General features: G+C 38.2%; 1 protein-coding gene across 4 annotated transcripts in view; it reads left to right on the top strand.

Moving 5' to 3' along the window:
* pard3bb (par-3 family cell polarity regulator beta b) overlaps positions 1-10,738 on the top strand; it is a 303,484-nt gene extending 292,746 nt beyond the window's left edge. For all 4 annotated transcript variants that reach the window (XM_056755104.1, XM_056755105.1, XM_056755103.1 and 1 more), the window contains one exon: positions 9,100-10,738. In XM_056755104.1, the coding sequence (XP_056611082.1) occupies positions 9,100-9,424 (325 nt within the window). In that variant the 3' untranslated portion in view covers positions 9,425-10,738. The remainder of the gene's footprint in view (positions 1-9,099) is intronic.
* Positions 10,739-15,580: the final 4,842 nt, after the last annotated feature.

Raw genomic sequence — 15,580 nt, 5'->3', positions numbered from 1 at the left:
CGCTTCTCTGATTAAGAGTCGCGCTTACCCGGTGTAAACTGATCTGGACGGCCTCTCGCCTATAGAGAGCTAAGGCCCCGTCCGTGAAAGTTACCGGTCAGGGCTGTACCCATCTTTCTCCAAGAAAGCTCTGGAACCCCCCGACCACCACACTGGAAGGTTACAGTCTCACGAAAGCTTCGAGATGACACGCCCAGGCTTGTTACCGTCGCTTCGCTAGAGATTGTGACGCGATACAGCGTTGTGGCGTTTTCCATAGGCAACCCCATCTGTCGTTCTCGACACAACGTCGAGAGACCGACAGAAAGGGAACGTCTTGGTTACGTATGTAACCTCAGTTCCCTGATGGAGGGAACGAGACGTTGTGTCCCTTATGCCACGAACACGTATCGTATTCTGCTGCAGTTTGAGAGGTCTCAGGCTCTTCAGAACAAAGGTAAGTGAATGCTGCACGCCGGCCTCCTTTTATACCGGATTTCCGGGGGCGGAGCCCGGCATGCAAATTGCATTCGCCAAATTTCATTGGCCTTTTCTATAGTAGTCAGAGTTGATTGGTTCTCAAGGGCGAACCCCATCTGTCGTTCTCGACACAACGTCTCGTTCCCTCCATCAGGGAACTGAGGTTACATACGTAACCAAGACGTTTGAGAGACAGAAACTAATCGAGAGTCATGAACAAATCGTTCATTAAAGTCAATTTTCCCTCATTTTTTCACATTGTTCAACTCTTAAAAACTATCAAATAACATACAGTATAGTCCCAGCTGAAAAATAACTAAAGAAACTACACAGAAATTCTTATTGTTTCTATTTAAATACCATTATGAACAATTAGCTTTTTCCAATAAAGCCATTAAAAACAATTTTTTTGTGTGTTTTTGGGCATTATTCCCGTAGAATTTAATGGTAATCTATTTTATCCCGTCAACTAACACCCCGCCAATAGAACCTATCACATACTAAGGTGGGTTGAGTAGCAATAGCAAAAGTAGAAATAAAAGTCATATTTAAAATGAAAAGTAAAAAAGTATGCAATGAAAAGTAGAAAAAGCAAATTACCAATTCTGACCCACATAACCATTACATTTTCCATTAAAACCAATACAAATCCCATTAAAAGCCCAAATCCCATTTCTTAAATGGTTTCTATGTTTTTTTTCAGCAGAGTACTTTTTTATTTGTATAAGTAATATTAATATTTTAATTCATCAAATGGCTACATTTTCATTACAATGAGCTATATTTGCAAAATACAGAGTGACCTTATGTGTAAACAAACAGAAGAGAGAATCATTTCTGTAAATTGAATTGAATCCCATCCCAACATCAATAGACACCATTTTAGTGTCCATTAATACCAATATGATTCCCTTTGTAACCATGTGTATAAATCTGTGTTTTGGACATGGTACTTTGGTTTTTGTCTGAAGGGTTGACATAATAACCGATAATTATAACTTTAAATATCCAAAATAAATCAAAACTTTGATATATGTAAGCATTTCTCAAGTAGTCCAAAAAAAAGTTTTCTATGCATTTTTTACAACCAGTTTCTTAAGGTCTCACCCTGAGATGCTTTTTAAAACAATCTTTAAATTGTTTTGTAATTAAACAATTGAATATATTTACCCAGAATTATCTTGGTTCAAAAAAAAAAAATCAACTTCAAGCGTACACGATGAGACCCGTTTCAGTCACATGACCCAGTTAACCCGAGTGAAATGCCAGAGCAGTTAACAGCTCACTGCAGATTAAATGAATAATGATTTAAATGCTCCTCATCATAAAGCTACTTTAATAATACTTGTGTGATACATGTATGCCGCTTTTGAAGTTTTAAACCAGTGCTTATGAATTGTAATTGCATGACTTGAGCAGTGCATTGTTGAAAAATGTGTTTTGTGGAAGAAAGAAATGTGTATTTGGAACAATTTAGGCGAACTATTCCTTTAACATACAGGTTTCTGCGTTGGATGACCTCCTAGCCTGTACTCACAGTCTAAATGAGTTGAAAATCTGCTTTCATGAACTTTAAGAGAGCTTAAAAAGACATTCGAAACAGTTTGTGTAATTGTCAGTAAATTGTCCTCATATCTTATAGATTAGCCAGCGAGCTGTCAGCTTCTAAGCCGAAGGTGCCAGAAAAGCACTCGTGATGAGGGAAGAAGGTTACATTTGATCAGAGCTCTGAAATAATGCCATATTTTTTTATTGTTCTGCCTGTTCAATGTTGCCCTGGCAACCGACACCCACCATCTGTGCTAGGCTGGACCTCCTAACCCCGTCCTCCAATTTCTCACTTTCTCTTCTTTGTTTTTCCAGTTTCTCTTTTTCTTTCTCTCCCCTTCTTTCATGGCATTGTTTTTCAAATTGTGCTCTCTGCACTCGCATTCATAAAATCCCGTTCACTGCTTCCAGGCTGAAATTCCTCTGTAAATGTAAATTGACGCTGACGTGTTAAAATCACGGCTCATTTAGGAGTTCACCCCTGATGGCTGATTGCCGTCCAGCATCTCCCGCAGGTGAGCTCATATGTGTCCGACAAGCTCTGAACCGTGCGCTCCCGCCCCAACCGACCCGCGTCCAATAACAGGGCCAGGCACGCAAGCGTGACTTCTGCAGCGCAAACCTCATTTAGCGCCATTCAGCCCCAGCGTCCATTACCGCGCCGGGCAGGTAGCAGATGGAGAATATTACGCTAATGATTAAATGAAGCAGGCGGAAATTTTTTGATGGTTTCATTCGAGCCAGCAAATGCGGTCAATCATTACTCATTCAGCGCACAGAATTCACTCGGAGGTTTTGGAAAAGCTGGGCATTTGGCACCGCTTCTCGTGGCTGAGCGGGAGGTATTATTCTTAAGAGGTGTCGAACCTTGGCATACTCAGCCCGAGAGTCAGTCTGCGCGGCAGAAAACCTACAGATCTATTTCAGACCTCGCATCCACAACAAGGGCGAAAGCACTTAACCGACTGACTCATCTTTGAAGGCTTGTAACTCCCGTCGCATACCTTTCACACAGTCCTCACACATGCCCACAGACGCCCGTTTGTCGAGGTTTTATCGAGGTTTGTCGAGTTGCTCATTTTCACATGTCTTTTGTTAAAACTATCAGCGAAACGTCAGTCGCGGGTGTATTAACATTCTATCACATAAAAAGCAATGCTTATGCTAATTGCTAATTTCTCACAGAAAGTTCTTAAAGGGAAAGTTCAGGCAAAAAGTAAAAAATCGTTAATTCGCCCTCATGTCATTTCCAACATGTAGAACTTTCGCAAAAGAAGATATTTTGAAGAACGTTTGCCACCAAACAACATCGGCCCCCATTGACTTCCATTGTATGGACGCATTACCACTGTGACATATCTCGAAATATCTTTAATTTGAGATACGTCATCCCTTTAACACATGCATTTGATTTAAAAGTTTGCTTTGATTCTCCGCTTCCAATAAAAGTCTGGAATTCTAACTAAATAATCCCGCCCTCTCAGTGGGATCCTAACTGGTGTTATATGACTGTCAGAGGTCAGTAGGGCACGTGTTTGTGTATGTGTGAGGGTAAGGTGCGCGGTTCCCGGGGGCAGCTGAATAAACAGCCCTGCCCTCAGATGCTCCGCGGTGTCACTTTTGCAGCCAGGTGCACTATGGGAGACAAGCTCTGACCTAATGTCAAAAACACGGCACGATGTTCATGTCTGGACAGACAGAGACATCAAAACATTCGCGTTTTCCCGGATCCTTCGGATGTTTGGTTGGAACGTGTCTCAAAAATGATTGTCAGACAAACTCCTCGGGCGAAGAGCTTCACGTGCAACACAACATGACGGTTCACGAGGAAAACACAGACAACACACGTTCACCAATCACATTTTGGAGTTGATGTTCCAGGATGAAGGTTTGAGGAGCATCTGGGTTTTCAGATGAACACCTTCTGTTTTTATCCCTCTGTGGTGACGGATGGCTGTTTATCATTCATTGTTTCTCACCGTATACTGTATTGCTCTTTGTTTGTTTTTTTCATGGTTAAGGAGTCACTGAGTTGATAATGAAATCTCATTTGTGGAGGGAAACTTTGTTAGCGCAGAGTTTCATAAGTATTTAACTTGGTTAGGAAGCTGAAACGAAGACAGAAGTCTCTTATTTTGTGGTTCAACTTCATGATGTGAGGAGCTTGAGAGACTAAAGGCGTCTCTGTGTATAATGCGGCTTTATGACTGTCATTGTCATTCGAAAGTAATGGTTAAACAGTTGAGGACGTGTGATGGAGACCTAGAGGCAGATTTTTAATATAGCTCGATGTTCATCCGGCTAAGAAGGATAGATTCATTTTTACCAATTTGATGTTGCTGTTGGAATGATGTGGAATATAAAATGTGGGATATTAAAAGGATCATACCATTATAGTTTTGTCAAAAATTATTAGTTTTAAATTAAGAGGTAATAACTGTATTGGAATTATTTTGTTTTTATACGATCATTTTCAGTTTATCATATTCATACAATATGTGCTACACAATGACTGTAAATAATGTAAGATGTAAGGACACAATAAAAATGGGATGTTTTAAAAAAATTCATAAATGAAATAACATTTAATACATTAAATAAATAGGGCTGTCAAATTATTCATCGTGATTAATCGCATCCAGAATAAAAGTTTGTGTTTAGATAATATATGTCTGTGTGCTGTGCAAATTTTTTTTAAATATATAAACACATATACATATATATATACACTTTAAGGAAATATTTAGGAAATATTTACATGTAGTTATTTATATATATCAATCATTAACTGTATATACATGTTTTTTAGTTTTTATATTTTCAATTAATATATGCGTGCATGTGTATGTGTTTATAAATACAAGATTAATATGCACAGCACACAAACATATATTATGTAAACACAAACTTTAATTCTTTATGTGAATAGTCGCGATTAATTGTATGATTGTCTTATAAATAAATAACTAAAGTTATATAAACTAATAAAAATATACCAATAAAAAAATAAGTGTTGTTTTGTATAACTGTTTGTGGTGTTACAACTGAACAGTTTTTAAATGATGAATTTTTTCATCACCTTCTGTGTTTTCAGACTTTTTTAGGTTTTATTTGTTTCTGTGATAAAGCACTTCATAGCCGCACATTGAACAACAGTCACCACTGGGACATTGAATACAGATATCTGACAGCTACAGGTCACAAGTGTGTGCAGAGGCACAGACCCATAAATTAACAACATTTTTTCTTTTTCAATATCTGGGGAATTTTTGTCACTTTCACTGGTGTTTTTGCCCCAAGCAATGGTTCAGTTCTGACCCTCCCATCATTTATGCCATAATCATTCACAATAGCTCTATATATCTTTATAATTGTTTAAGTATGTGGTAGTTTAACAATAGAGTGCCTGTGTGCGCTTTTAATGGCTTTTTCTACTCTTTGGGTCTTACAGGCGTTGTTCACCAAAAAAATATTTCATAATTTACTCGCCATTTTGAAATTCCAGATGTATATGGCTTTCTTTTATTAGTTGAACACAAACGAATAATTTTATATTAAAATACCAGGGGGCTGGTTGCACCAGCTGGATGCTAAAAAAGTTGGGTGTAAGGCCAACAACGGGCTTAACTATGTTCAGACTTGTGAAAGATATTTCTATCTTAAACTACGACCAGGCGCAGCTACACACAGTTTAGACGATGCACGTCCCTGCGGACACATTCTACTGCATTTTCTTACTGCCTCCAAGGATTAAATGTTAAAGAGGAACAATAACTAGAAGATAAAAGAAAATAAAAAATTCAGTAAAAACTTGCTTTAAAAACTAGAAAAATACTTAAGTAAGTGCAAATGCAATAACGAAATAGGAAGAAGTAAAGTAAGAAGACGTCTGTCAGAAGATATTCAGTCAATGGTTTAAATGATTTAAATAGGACAGAGAGTAGGCTATGGAAACTGAATCCATTACAAATAAATTCTCGACATCACTTCCAAACTTATCTTTAGACTGTACAGTATGAAATGAGAAATTTACTGTAAAAATATATTTGAGTTAGGTTATTTTAATTAGAATATAGAGTGTAACTCGTCCAGTGGAAAAAAATTGTAAGTGCAGCTCATTCTCCATTATTTCATCCCATTCTATTATATTTCACTCTAAATAACGTCCCTTAAAAAAATATCTATCTTCGTGAAATGCAGATGGTCAGACACAACATTATCTTTATTGTATTATTGAGAAAATACTGTAAAACTTTTTATTTCTCCACGGAAAAACGGCAAGTATTTTCACTTATGGCTATCTCTGACGTAAGATTATGTCTCAGACGTACGCTACGGCTTGGTGGTGCAACAGGTACAAATTCTACTCAGGACTTAAGGCGCATTTTACGTCCAGACTTGTCTTACGTCCGGGTGTATGTCCAGCTGGTGCAACCGGCCCCAGCATGTCATCTTCTTGTGGGACTATAAAAGGTGAAGCTGCAAAAAGCACACACAGTCGTCAATAAAGTACTCCAAACAACTGCAGTGTCTTCTGTAACAAAACTATAGGTTTGTGAGGGTAATATTTTGAGCTTATTTTGTGATATTGAAGCCAATGCAAGCATGTCCGAGTGCTGATTTTAAATGTGGCAACACAGGGGTAACTTTGGATTTTATTGGGTCTTGCATGTCCCTTGAAAGAAACATCCTAAGCAACTAGTCACAAGACCCTTCAGAAGAATCCCACTGAAGTCAATTGTATTACTTTAATGATTTGTATGTTTTGGGAGGATCTTCAATATTTTGAGTCTTACGTAAGATAATATGCAACACTACAAAACAAAGTACTGAGCATTTTTGTAGTGTCTTGTTTTCTAGTATAAGTATATTAAAATTCTTAAATCAAGATACAACTATTATATATAACAAATTTTTATTACCCTATTGAAAGAGTTTTTTTGCTTGATTTGCTTCTTTTAAACATATCATTATTATATCATTGGCAGAGTTGTTTTATTTTAGCATGTTTTAAGAATAATCCTCATTCAAATATTTTAGTTTATAAAACAATATTAAATATCTTTGGTCACCTTTGCTGTCAAGTAAATCTATTTTGATAAAATATATATATATTTGTACGAGAAAACAAGACGAAAATGCTTAATAAGAAAATCTTACATCTTGAGATTACATCTTAAAGTAAAATGACAAAATAGTTTGTGTCTAACTGAAAAAAGGAAGTCATACATTGGACATTGGCATCAGGTAAATTATACACAAATATCATTTTTTGGTGAACTGCTCCTTTAATCAAGTAAACGTGTAAAAATTCCACACGGTTGAAAGGCATTTAAATGTTTCATCATCTCAGTGATCGGCACGCGGTACACAAAACTACAACACATTTAACAGACTGTACTTCCATCGCTAACTGCCTCATTTTCATTCGTGTCATTAAATCCGCTATCTCCTCCGACTAAGGTCCATTGGTGCTCAAAGCAGCTGTTCCCAGCTGTCGAGTCCACAAAAACCATTTAAATAACTGCAAATCAGGAATGTCTTCCAATTCCCAACTGAGCCGCAAAACCAGTTGCATGGAGTCTTTTAACCAGGAGAGAAATCCGTCCCAATGGGCCGCATACCACTCCAGCGTATTTAGTTGGAAAAATCAGGATTTCACACACCGAATATTACATTCACTTCAGTGAAATACTAAAGAACAAGAATTGACTGAATGTTTCAATACTCCTTGATCCGTACACTACATCTTGTTCCAAACAACATGAAGTCTCACTTGGTTTCCCAGCTCCTCTTTTACAAGGGAAGACATGCGGGGTTGAAAAGTGAAGAGGGGGTTGCTAAAGTACAGTAATGGTTTCCAGTCCAGTTACTTCCTCCAGCTGTTGGTGTATTTACAGCGGATCTTTTTTACCTATCCAGGCCTCTTGTGTTTTATCGTCCCATTGAGGGTTCAGCATCAAGAACAGGGCCAAACCAAAAGAGAGGTGTAAATGCTTTGGGCTTTTTATTAGCCTGTGAGAGGACGATACGTTTGAGAGTTGGAAAGATTAATGGTTGATGGGTTTGAGGACAGGCTGGCAGAACCAGGTGCATGCAGATAATCTCCAGTGGCAATGATGATTTTGGCCTTCAAAGACGCACACATCGTATCAAAGCCTGTGACGTCACAGGGGCCTCAACAAATGATGTTGTTGGCTAAGGAAGAAGAAGAAGAGGTTATCAGGGAGTGTGTGTGACCAGACGCCAACCGTCTTGCTGGTTGGGTGGTCACGGCTTTGGCGAGATGATTTTGGAATGCTTGTCTTCCTGCCCTCCAGGTCTTCAGGAAACCCTCCTTTTTGTGTTCAAGACAAGCGAGAGAGCATTTCCAGTCGAGGGCTTTGAGAAAGATGTTTTCCACACCTGGCGGGTAACACGATACGTGCGAAGCACATACAGTGTCAGCTAATTGATACTGCAGTCTGGAAGCTTGTTTGCGGACATGTCCTACATGTAAATAATTTTATAGGGATGGTCCGGAAAGTCAAACAGAACGAGCTCCTTAGGACATGTGGCATGCCGGGCGTGTTACTGATACTGGATTGAGGTATGAGGGGAATGGGAGGCGGGACCGCTGATTCAGCGAAAGACGATGAACCCTCTGTCTGGTTTTGTCTTGCTCAGTTGAGGTGTAATATAACTGCCAGCTAAAGCCCCTGGAACTGTGCATTCAGGGCACAGCAGCACATGAGCCGGAAATGCGATCTATGATGGAATAGCGTGCAGCATCTCGCCTTACAGCGGAGATTATAGCTTAATCGGCCAGTGTGGGGAAACCAGAGATGGCCAACTGTCTGCCTCCTTATTAACGTCTCCAGGGACCCTGACCGCATGTCATTGCCTGTCCCAGACTTTGTACGTGTTCGAGACAGGAAGCGTTGAAATGTTTGTGTTACAGGTTCACTCGTGTCATGTTTGCCTCGGCTCGAGTCGCCACCAAACACTGATAATGTGATCAGTTTAGTTTTTCATTAGTTTGTCAAGTTTCATTTTTCACCATGCACCTTGTCTTTCCAGATCTTAACTGAGCTTCCTTCACATGTCTTGCAGGAGACCACCAGAAGCTAATGAGTATCCACTGCAACCGTGGGCTGCTCACAGGGACCCCGCACACTACCCCCAGCCAGGCTACCACCCCAGCTACCCTCGCCCGGTGGACCCCCGGGTGGACTCGGGGTTCTATCACCCTCCTCCACAGCAGAGGGGTCCGCTTCGGCAGGACGTACCCCCTTCTCCCACCGTTCCTCCCAGAGCTCCTCGGTACGACACCATGAACCGCGGAGGCTACCGCAACACCAGTCCGGAGCGCTACGCGTACGGAGAGACGCGGCACTCGGACCCGAGACAGAAAAACCCAATGACGGCAGCTGTTTAAACGTTTCGTCTCGATTTGTGTGTACAGTGTTTATGAAGCAAGCACCACTGTGCCAATCGTGTGAATACAAACAGGCATTTACATGTTTTTATTAGCAATTTTGCTGGATCGTATACTCTGTTTGCTGGACAAAGCTACGTCTTACAGCCACTCATTAATACGTTCTCCAGCTCCACTTTGTTTAAGATTTAAAAGAATCAATTTAATGTGTGCGTCTGTGTGTGTGTTGACATCTTAAGAACGAATGGTGTCCCACTCTCTAAGGTTTGGACAATCAAAGTATTGCGGTACAGTAGTTATGTTCAATAGTTATGTTAGAGGCTGATCTGTGATGTCACTCTTTGACTCCAGATGGCCACCAATCACTTTGTGACTCTGCAAACGGCAGACTTGAATGTTAAATGTCACTTTATAAGTAAATAATCATCACGCTTCCATAATAATACTTCAAGAAGTGTTTTGTTAAAACGGCACAATGCGACATTGTGCTCGGAACCGTCCTGCGTGTGACGTTATGTAAACAGAAAGATGAAGAGAACGAGCTTGTTTGTCAGGAAGAGGAAAGGAGGCTCCGAAGAACCTCTGACACAGAGGAAGGATGAGAGAGGGGAAGATATTTACCCCCATTAACCGTGCCCACCTGAAGCCACACCCAGTCTGGCACAATTAAACATCCAGGATGGGCTGTCAGACTTTTTAACCTTAAAAAAATGTAATAGTTTTAGGGAATCGCACTGTAGGTTTGCGGGAAAGGGTTGCCACTACAGTTTTGTACTCCAGTTTTAGTATTAAGATATTCATGTACTTTTTTGATATTATTTCACTCCTGTTTTAAGGGATAGTTTGCCCGAAAATGAAAATTGATGCATCGTTTACTCGCTCTCATGTCATGAGTTTCTTTCTTCTGCGAACACGAAGAAGATATTTTGAAAAATGTCGGTAACCTTACAATATTGGCCTCTATTGACTTCCATTATATGGACACATCCATTCTCAAAATATCTACTTTTGTGTACTTCAGAAGAAAGAATCATACAGGGTTTGAATGAGGGTGAATAACCAATGACATAAATGATTTTTTATGGGTGAACTGTCTCTTTAATATTTTTACATTGTTTGGTACAAAAGGCTCTCACTGCCTTCAGAGTTTAGGTAACAGGAGAAGTATTATTGACTCTAGTTATGCAATTATCATGTCGAACACATATATGTAGCATTTACAAAAGAAAACGATTTACGTAGTATGACTGCATACATTAACACTATGTATAAACTTTATATAACACATTTTCAATAAATATGCATTTGAAACAATGAGCTCCTGTTTGTCTTTTTTGATGTCTGCATGGATAATTAAAAAACTGTGCAAATGTCCTTCAGTACACTGTTAACATTTCCCATTTATATTCATATCACCGCCCCCGATACAACTGTACCTGCATGCGTGATGATAGATTCCTGCGAATTAACACACCAGTAATTATCAATTAGGATGAAGAGGTGATATGCATCTGTGATTATGGCCTAATTTTCGAATTTGAGCTGAAATTTGGGCTGTTGGAGAAGGAAGAGTTGCATGTGATAATTATGAGGGCCGTACAGCACATTATCTGCTCTGGATTAATTGGAGCTCTGCAGAAGAGGAATGATGTAGATATACACCAGCGGTTGTTAAAGCTGCAGTGTCATTTCTGCATCACTAGCATCACCAAACAGAATAGCAGGAACGAATGGCTGTTATCAGACTGCATTGAAAATAGCATTGTTTAGAGTAAATAGATACGGTGGCCCCGCCCTACACTCACACTATTGGCTGAGCAAGAAGTTGACATGTCAGGCTGCTTATACAAATAGAAATCCGTATGGTGTAAATGAATCTATAGATGACTTGCTTGCATTTAAGCTGTTTCTGCACATTTAGATCATTTTTGTGTTTGCGCAATTTTTGCAATAACTTAACACAAATTATTAAGTAAATCACACAAGTTGTTTTTATCAGTATATTCTTAATAATTTACTGTGAACATTTAAGTATATAACATATAATATATAACATACCTTAACCATTTTACTGCAAGTAAATCACAGTGTGAAGTACTTTTTCGCTCATTGTACAACACAAGACAAGGAACAACCAACAATTTAAGACATAACCGCCAGGATCAGCGCAAAATAAAATACAGAGACCAGTGAGCCAGAATAGAGATCACATCAGTAACATCAACAAAAGAATATGCACTAAAATATTATATTTATTTGTTCATATTAAAGCATACACTTGCATACAATAAAGGAGGGCGTAGTCTATACTCACCTGTCGGAATCTAAAGGTTACCATCTTGGATTTTTAAAGGGATAGTTCACTCAAAGATAAAAAAAATATTAATATTTGATCCTTTACTCACGCTCATGTCATTCCACACCTGTATGACCTTTTCTTTCGCAGAACACAAAAGAAGATATTTTGAAGAATGTTTGCATCCTAACAACATTGGGCCCCATTGACTTCCATTGTGTGGACCCAAAACCACCAAGAAACCACTCCTCTATTGTGTTCCACAGAAGAGAGTCAGTCACATCAAGAATAAATGCTGTTGGAATTTCATTTTTGGGTGCGACACCTGCTTCTTTTTACTCTCAGCATCCAATTATGTTTTTCTATGTTTTTCTATTATTCCACTGTATTTATGACCTCTGACTCATCATTCCTTTTATAGTTTGTATTTTGTCTATCTTTATTCATTTGTTCCTATTTTTTCCTCTGTATTAATGGCTCCTTTCTCTCACAAGCACAGAGTACCACGCCGTAATCGCTCAGACATTTGGCTCTCTCAGAATTCATTTGGGATGTGTAATTATTGAAAGTTATTATTAGGCAAAGTTTTAATTAGCATTTGCGGCCGTTGTAATTATACATTTTCATTTAGCGTGGCTATACGGCGCTGTCACGGCTGACAGGAGAAAGGGGTCTGAGGTGCTTGTTTTGGTGGTGAAGCATCTTCCATAGATGTGCTGAATGGATCTTAAACACTGAGATGAAATTATTCACACCGCACGTTCGGCGACTACGGATCACTTCTTTAACACGAGTCATTCATTTGATACTAATTTAATTTGATGAATTAAACAGACAGGTGAATAAGCTTGTGCGTACTGTTAGAAATTCTTCATTTTTATTCAATTTTCGTCTCCTCAATCGTCAGTTTTCTCTCTCCCGCTCCCTCACCCAAATTCAATATCAAAAAGTTTGCAACTCAAGCAGATCTTCGTGTTAAAGATTGTATCTACTGAAACAACATGAGAGGGACGTTTGTGAAGAATTGTTAAAATTTGCTAGTGCAGACGTACTTTAAATTGGAGGCGAGCTCACGCATGTTGTTTTCTCTTTGTAAGTGTGTGTGAATGCATGCTGGGAATCTGATTTATGATAGTTGTGACAGACAGTCTGGAGTTGTTTCCTCTCGTCCCTCTGTTTCAGCTTTAGAGCTTAACGGCAGAATAAAGACGCTCATTTAACATTTCCACAGCTCTGAGCGAATGTCACCAACGGTTCTTTTGTACTGTTCTTACTGGTGCTTAAAACCTCACATTTGTCTTTTGTGAGATTTTAGTAAATAGAGAAGCTTTCACAAGCCCCGATCACGTTGATGCTGATTCTCGAGGAGTGGGACAAAACACAATGTAAAATTAAAGTTTTTATTATGTATTACTGAATTCTTTATGGTTTACCTGTTAATGTTCAGAGGTGTTCTTGGGTATGGAGTTGACATGTGACCCACTCTGGGAAAACCAGGCTAATTAATCGTAACTAATCAATTCCAAAATAAATGTTTGTTTTTATTTATTATTTATTAATAATGTTAATTTGCATAGAAATGAACGCACATACATATATAACAAATATTGACAAAAATATATGTACTTTTATAATTAAATATAGTTCATATATGTGACACATTTTTCTTATGTACACTGTAAAACTTTGCTGTATTTTTGCAGCAGGTTTGCCAGTAACTTACTATAGATTTCATAATAAAAAAAAAACATAAACTTAGCTATTTCTTATATTTCCTTGAATGAACAAGATTAAACATCTTAGGTCACTCTTCTTTTTATGTAAATGTCTCGTTATTTATTACGTTTTTAATAATTTTACTAGAAAATGAGACAAAAATTATCAGGAAGAATGTCATTTTTGCAGTGTTGCTTTGCTAATGCCACCAGTCTCTTCTTGCTCATTTTAAATCTCAAAAGTCACAGTGTTTTAATTTTGATTAAAGTAAAGTTTAATCAAACTGAAAATGTTTTAAGTAGTAATTAAATCTACAGTTAGTTACTGGCAAACCTGCAGCAAAACTACAGCAAAGTTTTACAGTGTATGTTTATTTATATATATATATATATATATATATTTATATTATATATATAATATATATTATATATATTTTATTATATTATAAATATATATTATAAATATATATTATAAATATATATTTATAATATAATATATATATTTATAATATATATATAAATATATATTATATATAAATATTATATTTTTTTATATATATATTAACATACACACCACACACACGTATAACAAAAACACAAACTTTTATTTTGGAATAAATTAATTGTGATTAATCCATTGACAGCAAATATCGATTTCATTACATTTTCAACCTTTGACTTAGTCAGTATTAAAAATATCAAGGGTACATTTTCACAGAATGAAAAAAAGGCTTACTGGATTTCACGTATGATTGTAAAATTATAAAAAATTTATAAAAACTTTTTTTTAATTAAAATAATAATGAAAAATGAAGCCCTGCGATGGGTTGGCACTCCATCCAGGGTGTATCCTGCCTTGATGCCCGATGACTCCTGAGATAGGCGCAGGCTCCCCGTGACCCGAGGTAGTTCGGATAAGCGGTAGAAAATGGAATGGAATGAAAAATGAAAACATATTTGCCTAAATTTTAATACAATGTATTTCTATTTCTCTCAGGAAATAGTACTGTCTCTAATTTTATAGAGAATTTAACACATGAGGTATTGAATATATACGGGGTAGCTGTCATAGAGTATTGTCATAATCGAAATAAAATTAATACAAATTTTACATTTTGGTGATAATCTCCAGTTTATTTCTAGATTAAAAAAAAAAAACTATGAAAAAGTGCCGTTTGTCCCACGGCTCAACATTAACCAGCACCTCTGTTTCTCAGGGCATTTCTTATTTTTTTCCTTCTGGAATCAGTCCCCGGAACCACTGGAGATATTGAGGACACACGGTCACGCCGTCGGGCTGATACGGAGCTCACGCTTGCCCTGTTAGACTCACAGGAGTGTAAAGCAGTGCCGACGACAGTATCACTGATACCACAACCCTGAAAATGTATTCCCCATGAAGGTCACAGGCAGAGTATTAAGATGCCTGGCTCAGCCCTATTAAAGCGCAGTTGCATCTGGCCGGTATAAATTCCATTTCCTGTCTTCGTATCAGTGTAATGGTGCTTGCAAACACCGGAGCAGCTGTTTCCCTTCTGGCTGGAGTTTTCTGCCATACCCACTCTTGACCCAAACATATTGTGCAGAGAGAAATAGCCAGAAAGCAAGAACGAATTAGAGCTTGGGAACGAGAGAGAGAGGATTCTGGCATAGTTTTTTTCTCTACTAGGGCTTTCTGGAATACAATATTCTCTTTGTCTCTTGAGGTTAGCCCACATTCCAAGAGTGTCTGTGGGCTGTTGTGTTTTTTACTTCCTGTGGTCAGGCTGCATGCCAGGGGTCCCATGACACAGGTTCACCCGAAGCAGCCCGAAGGTCACGGTCAGGCCTTCGAACCCTGAGAGAGTGTTTGGCACCGTGTTAATTTAGACAGTGGTTTGCAATGGTGTTGAGCTCTGAATAGAAATGAGAGGAAAAAACATGATGTCTCAATACTGAGTGCGCGATTTTGTCTTTGTGTAAACCCGGCGAATTTTCATCACGCATGGCACTTTCATCAAGGCTGATGTTATTTGTGAGAGAATGTGAAAGTTGATTGCAAGTCACAGAAGCAAGTTTCTTCATTCACTCTAAATGCAAAGAAACGGGAACAAATTGACCTGCATTTAGAAATCAAGTCGGATCTCATCTGGTTTGTTCTCGCCC

The sequence above is a fragment of the Triplophysa dalaica genome, chromosome 8 (genome assembly GCF_015846415.1).
Source record: "Triplophysa dalaica isolate WHDGS20190420 chromosome 8, ASM1584641v1, whole genome shotgun sequence".
Classification (NCBI taxonomy): domain Eukaryota; kingdom Metazoa; phylum Chordata; class Actinopteri; order Cypriniformes; family Nemacheilidae; genus Triplophysa; species Triplophysa dalaica.
This window is presented reverse-complemented; position numbering and strand designations above follow the sequence as displayed.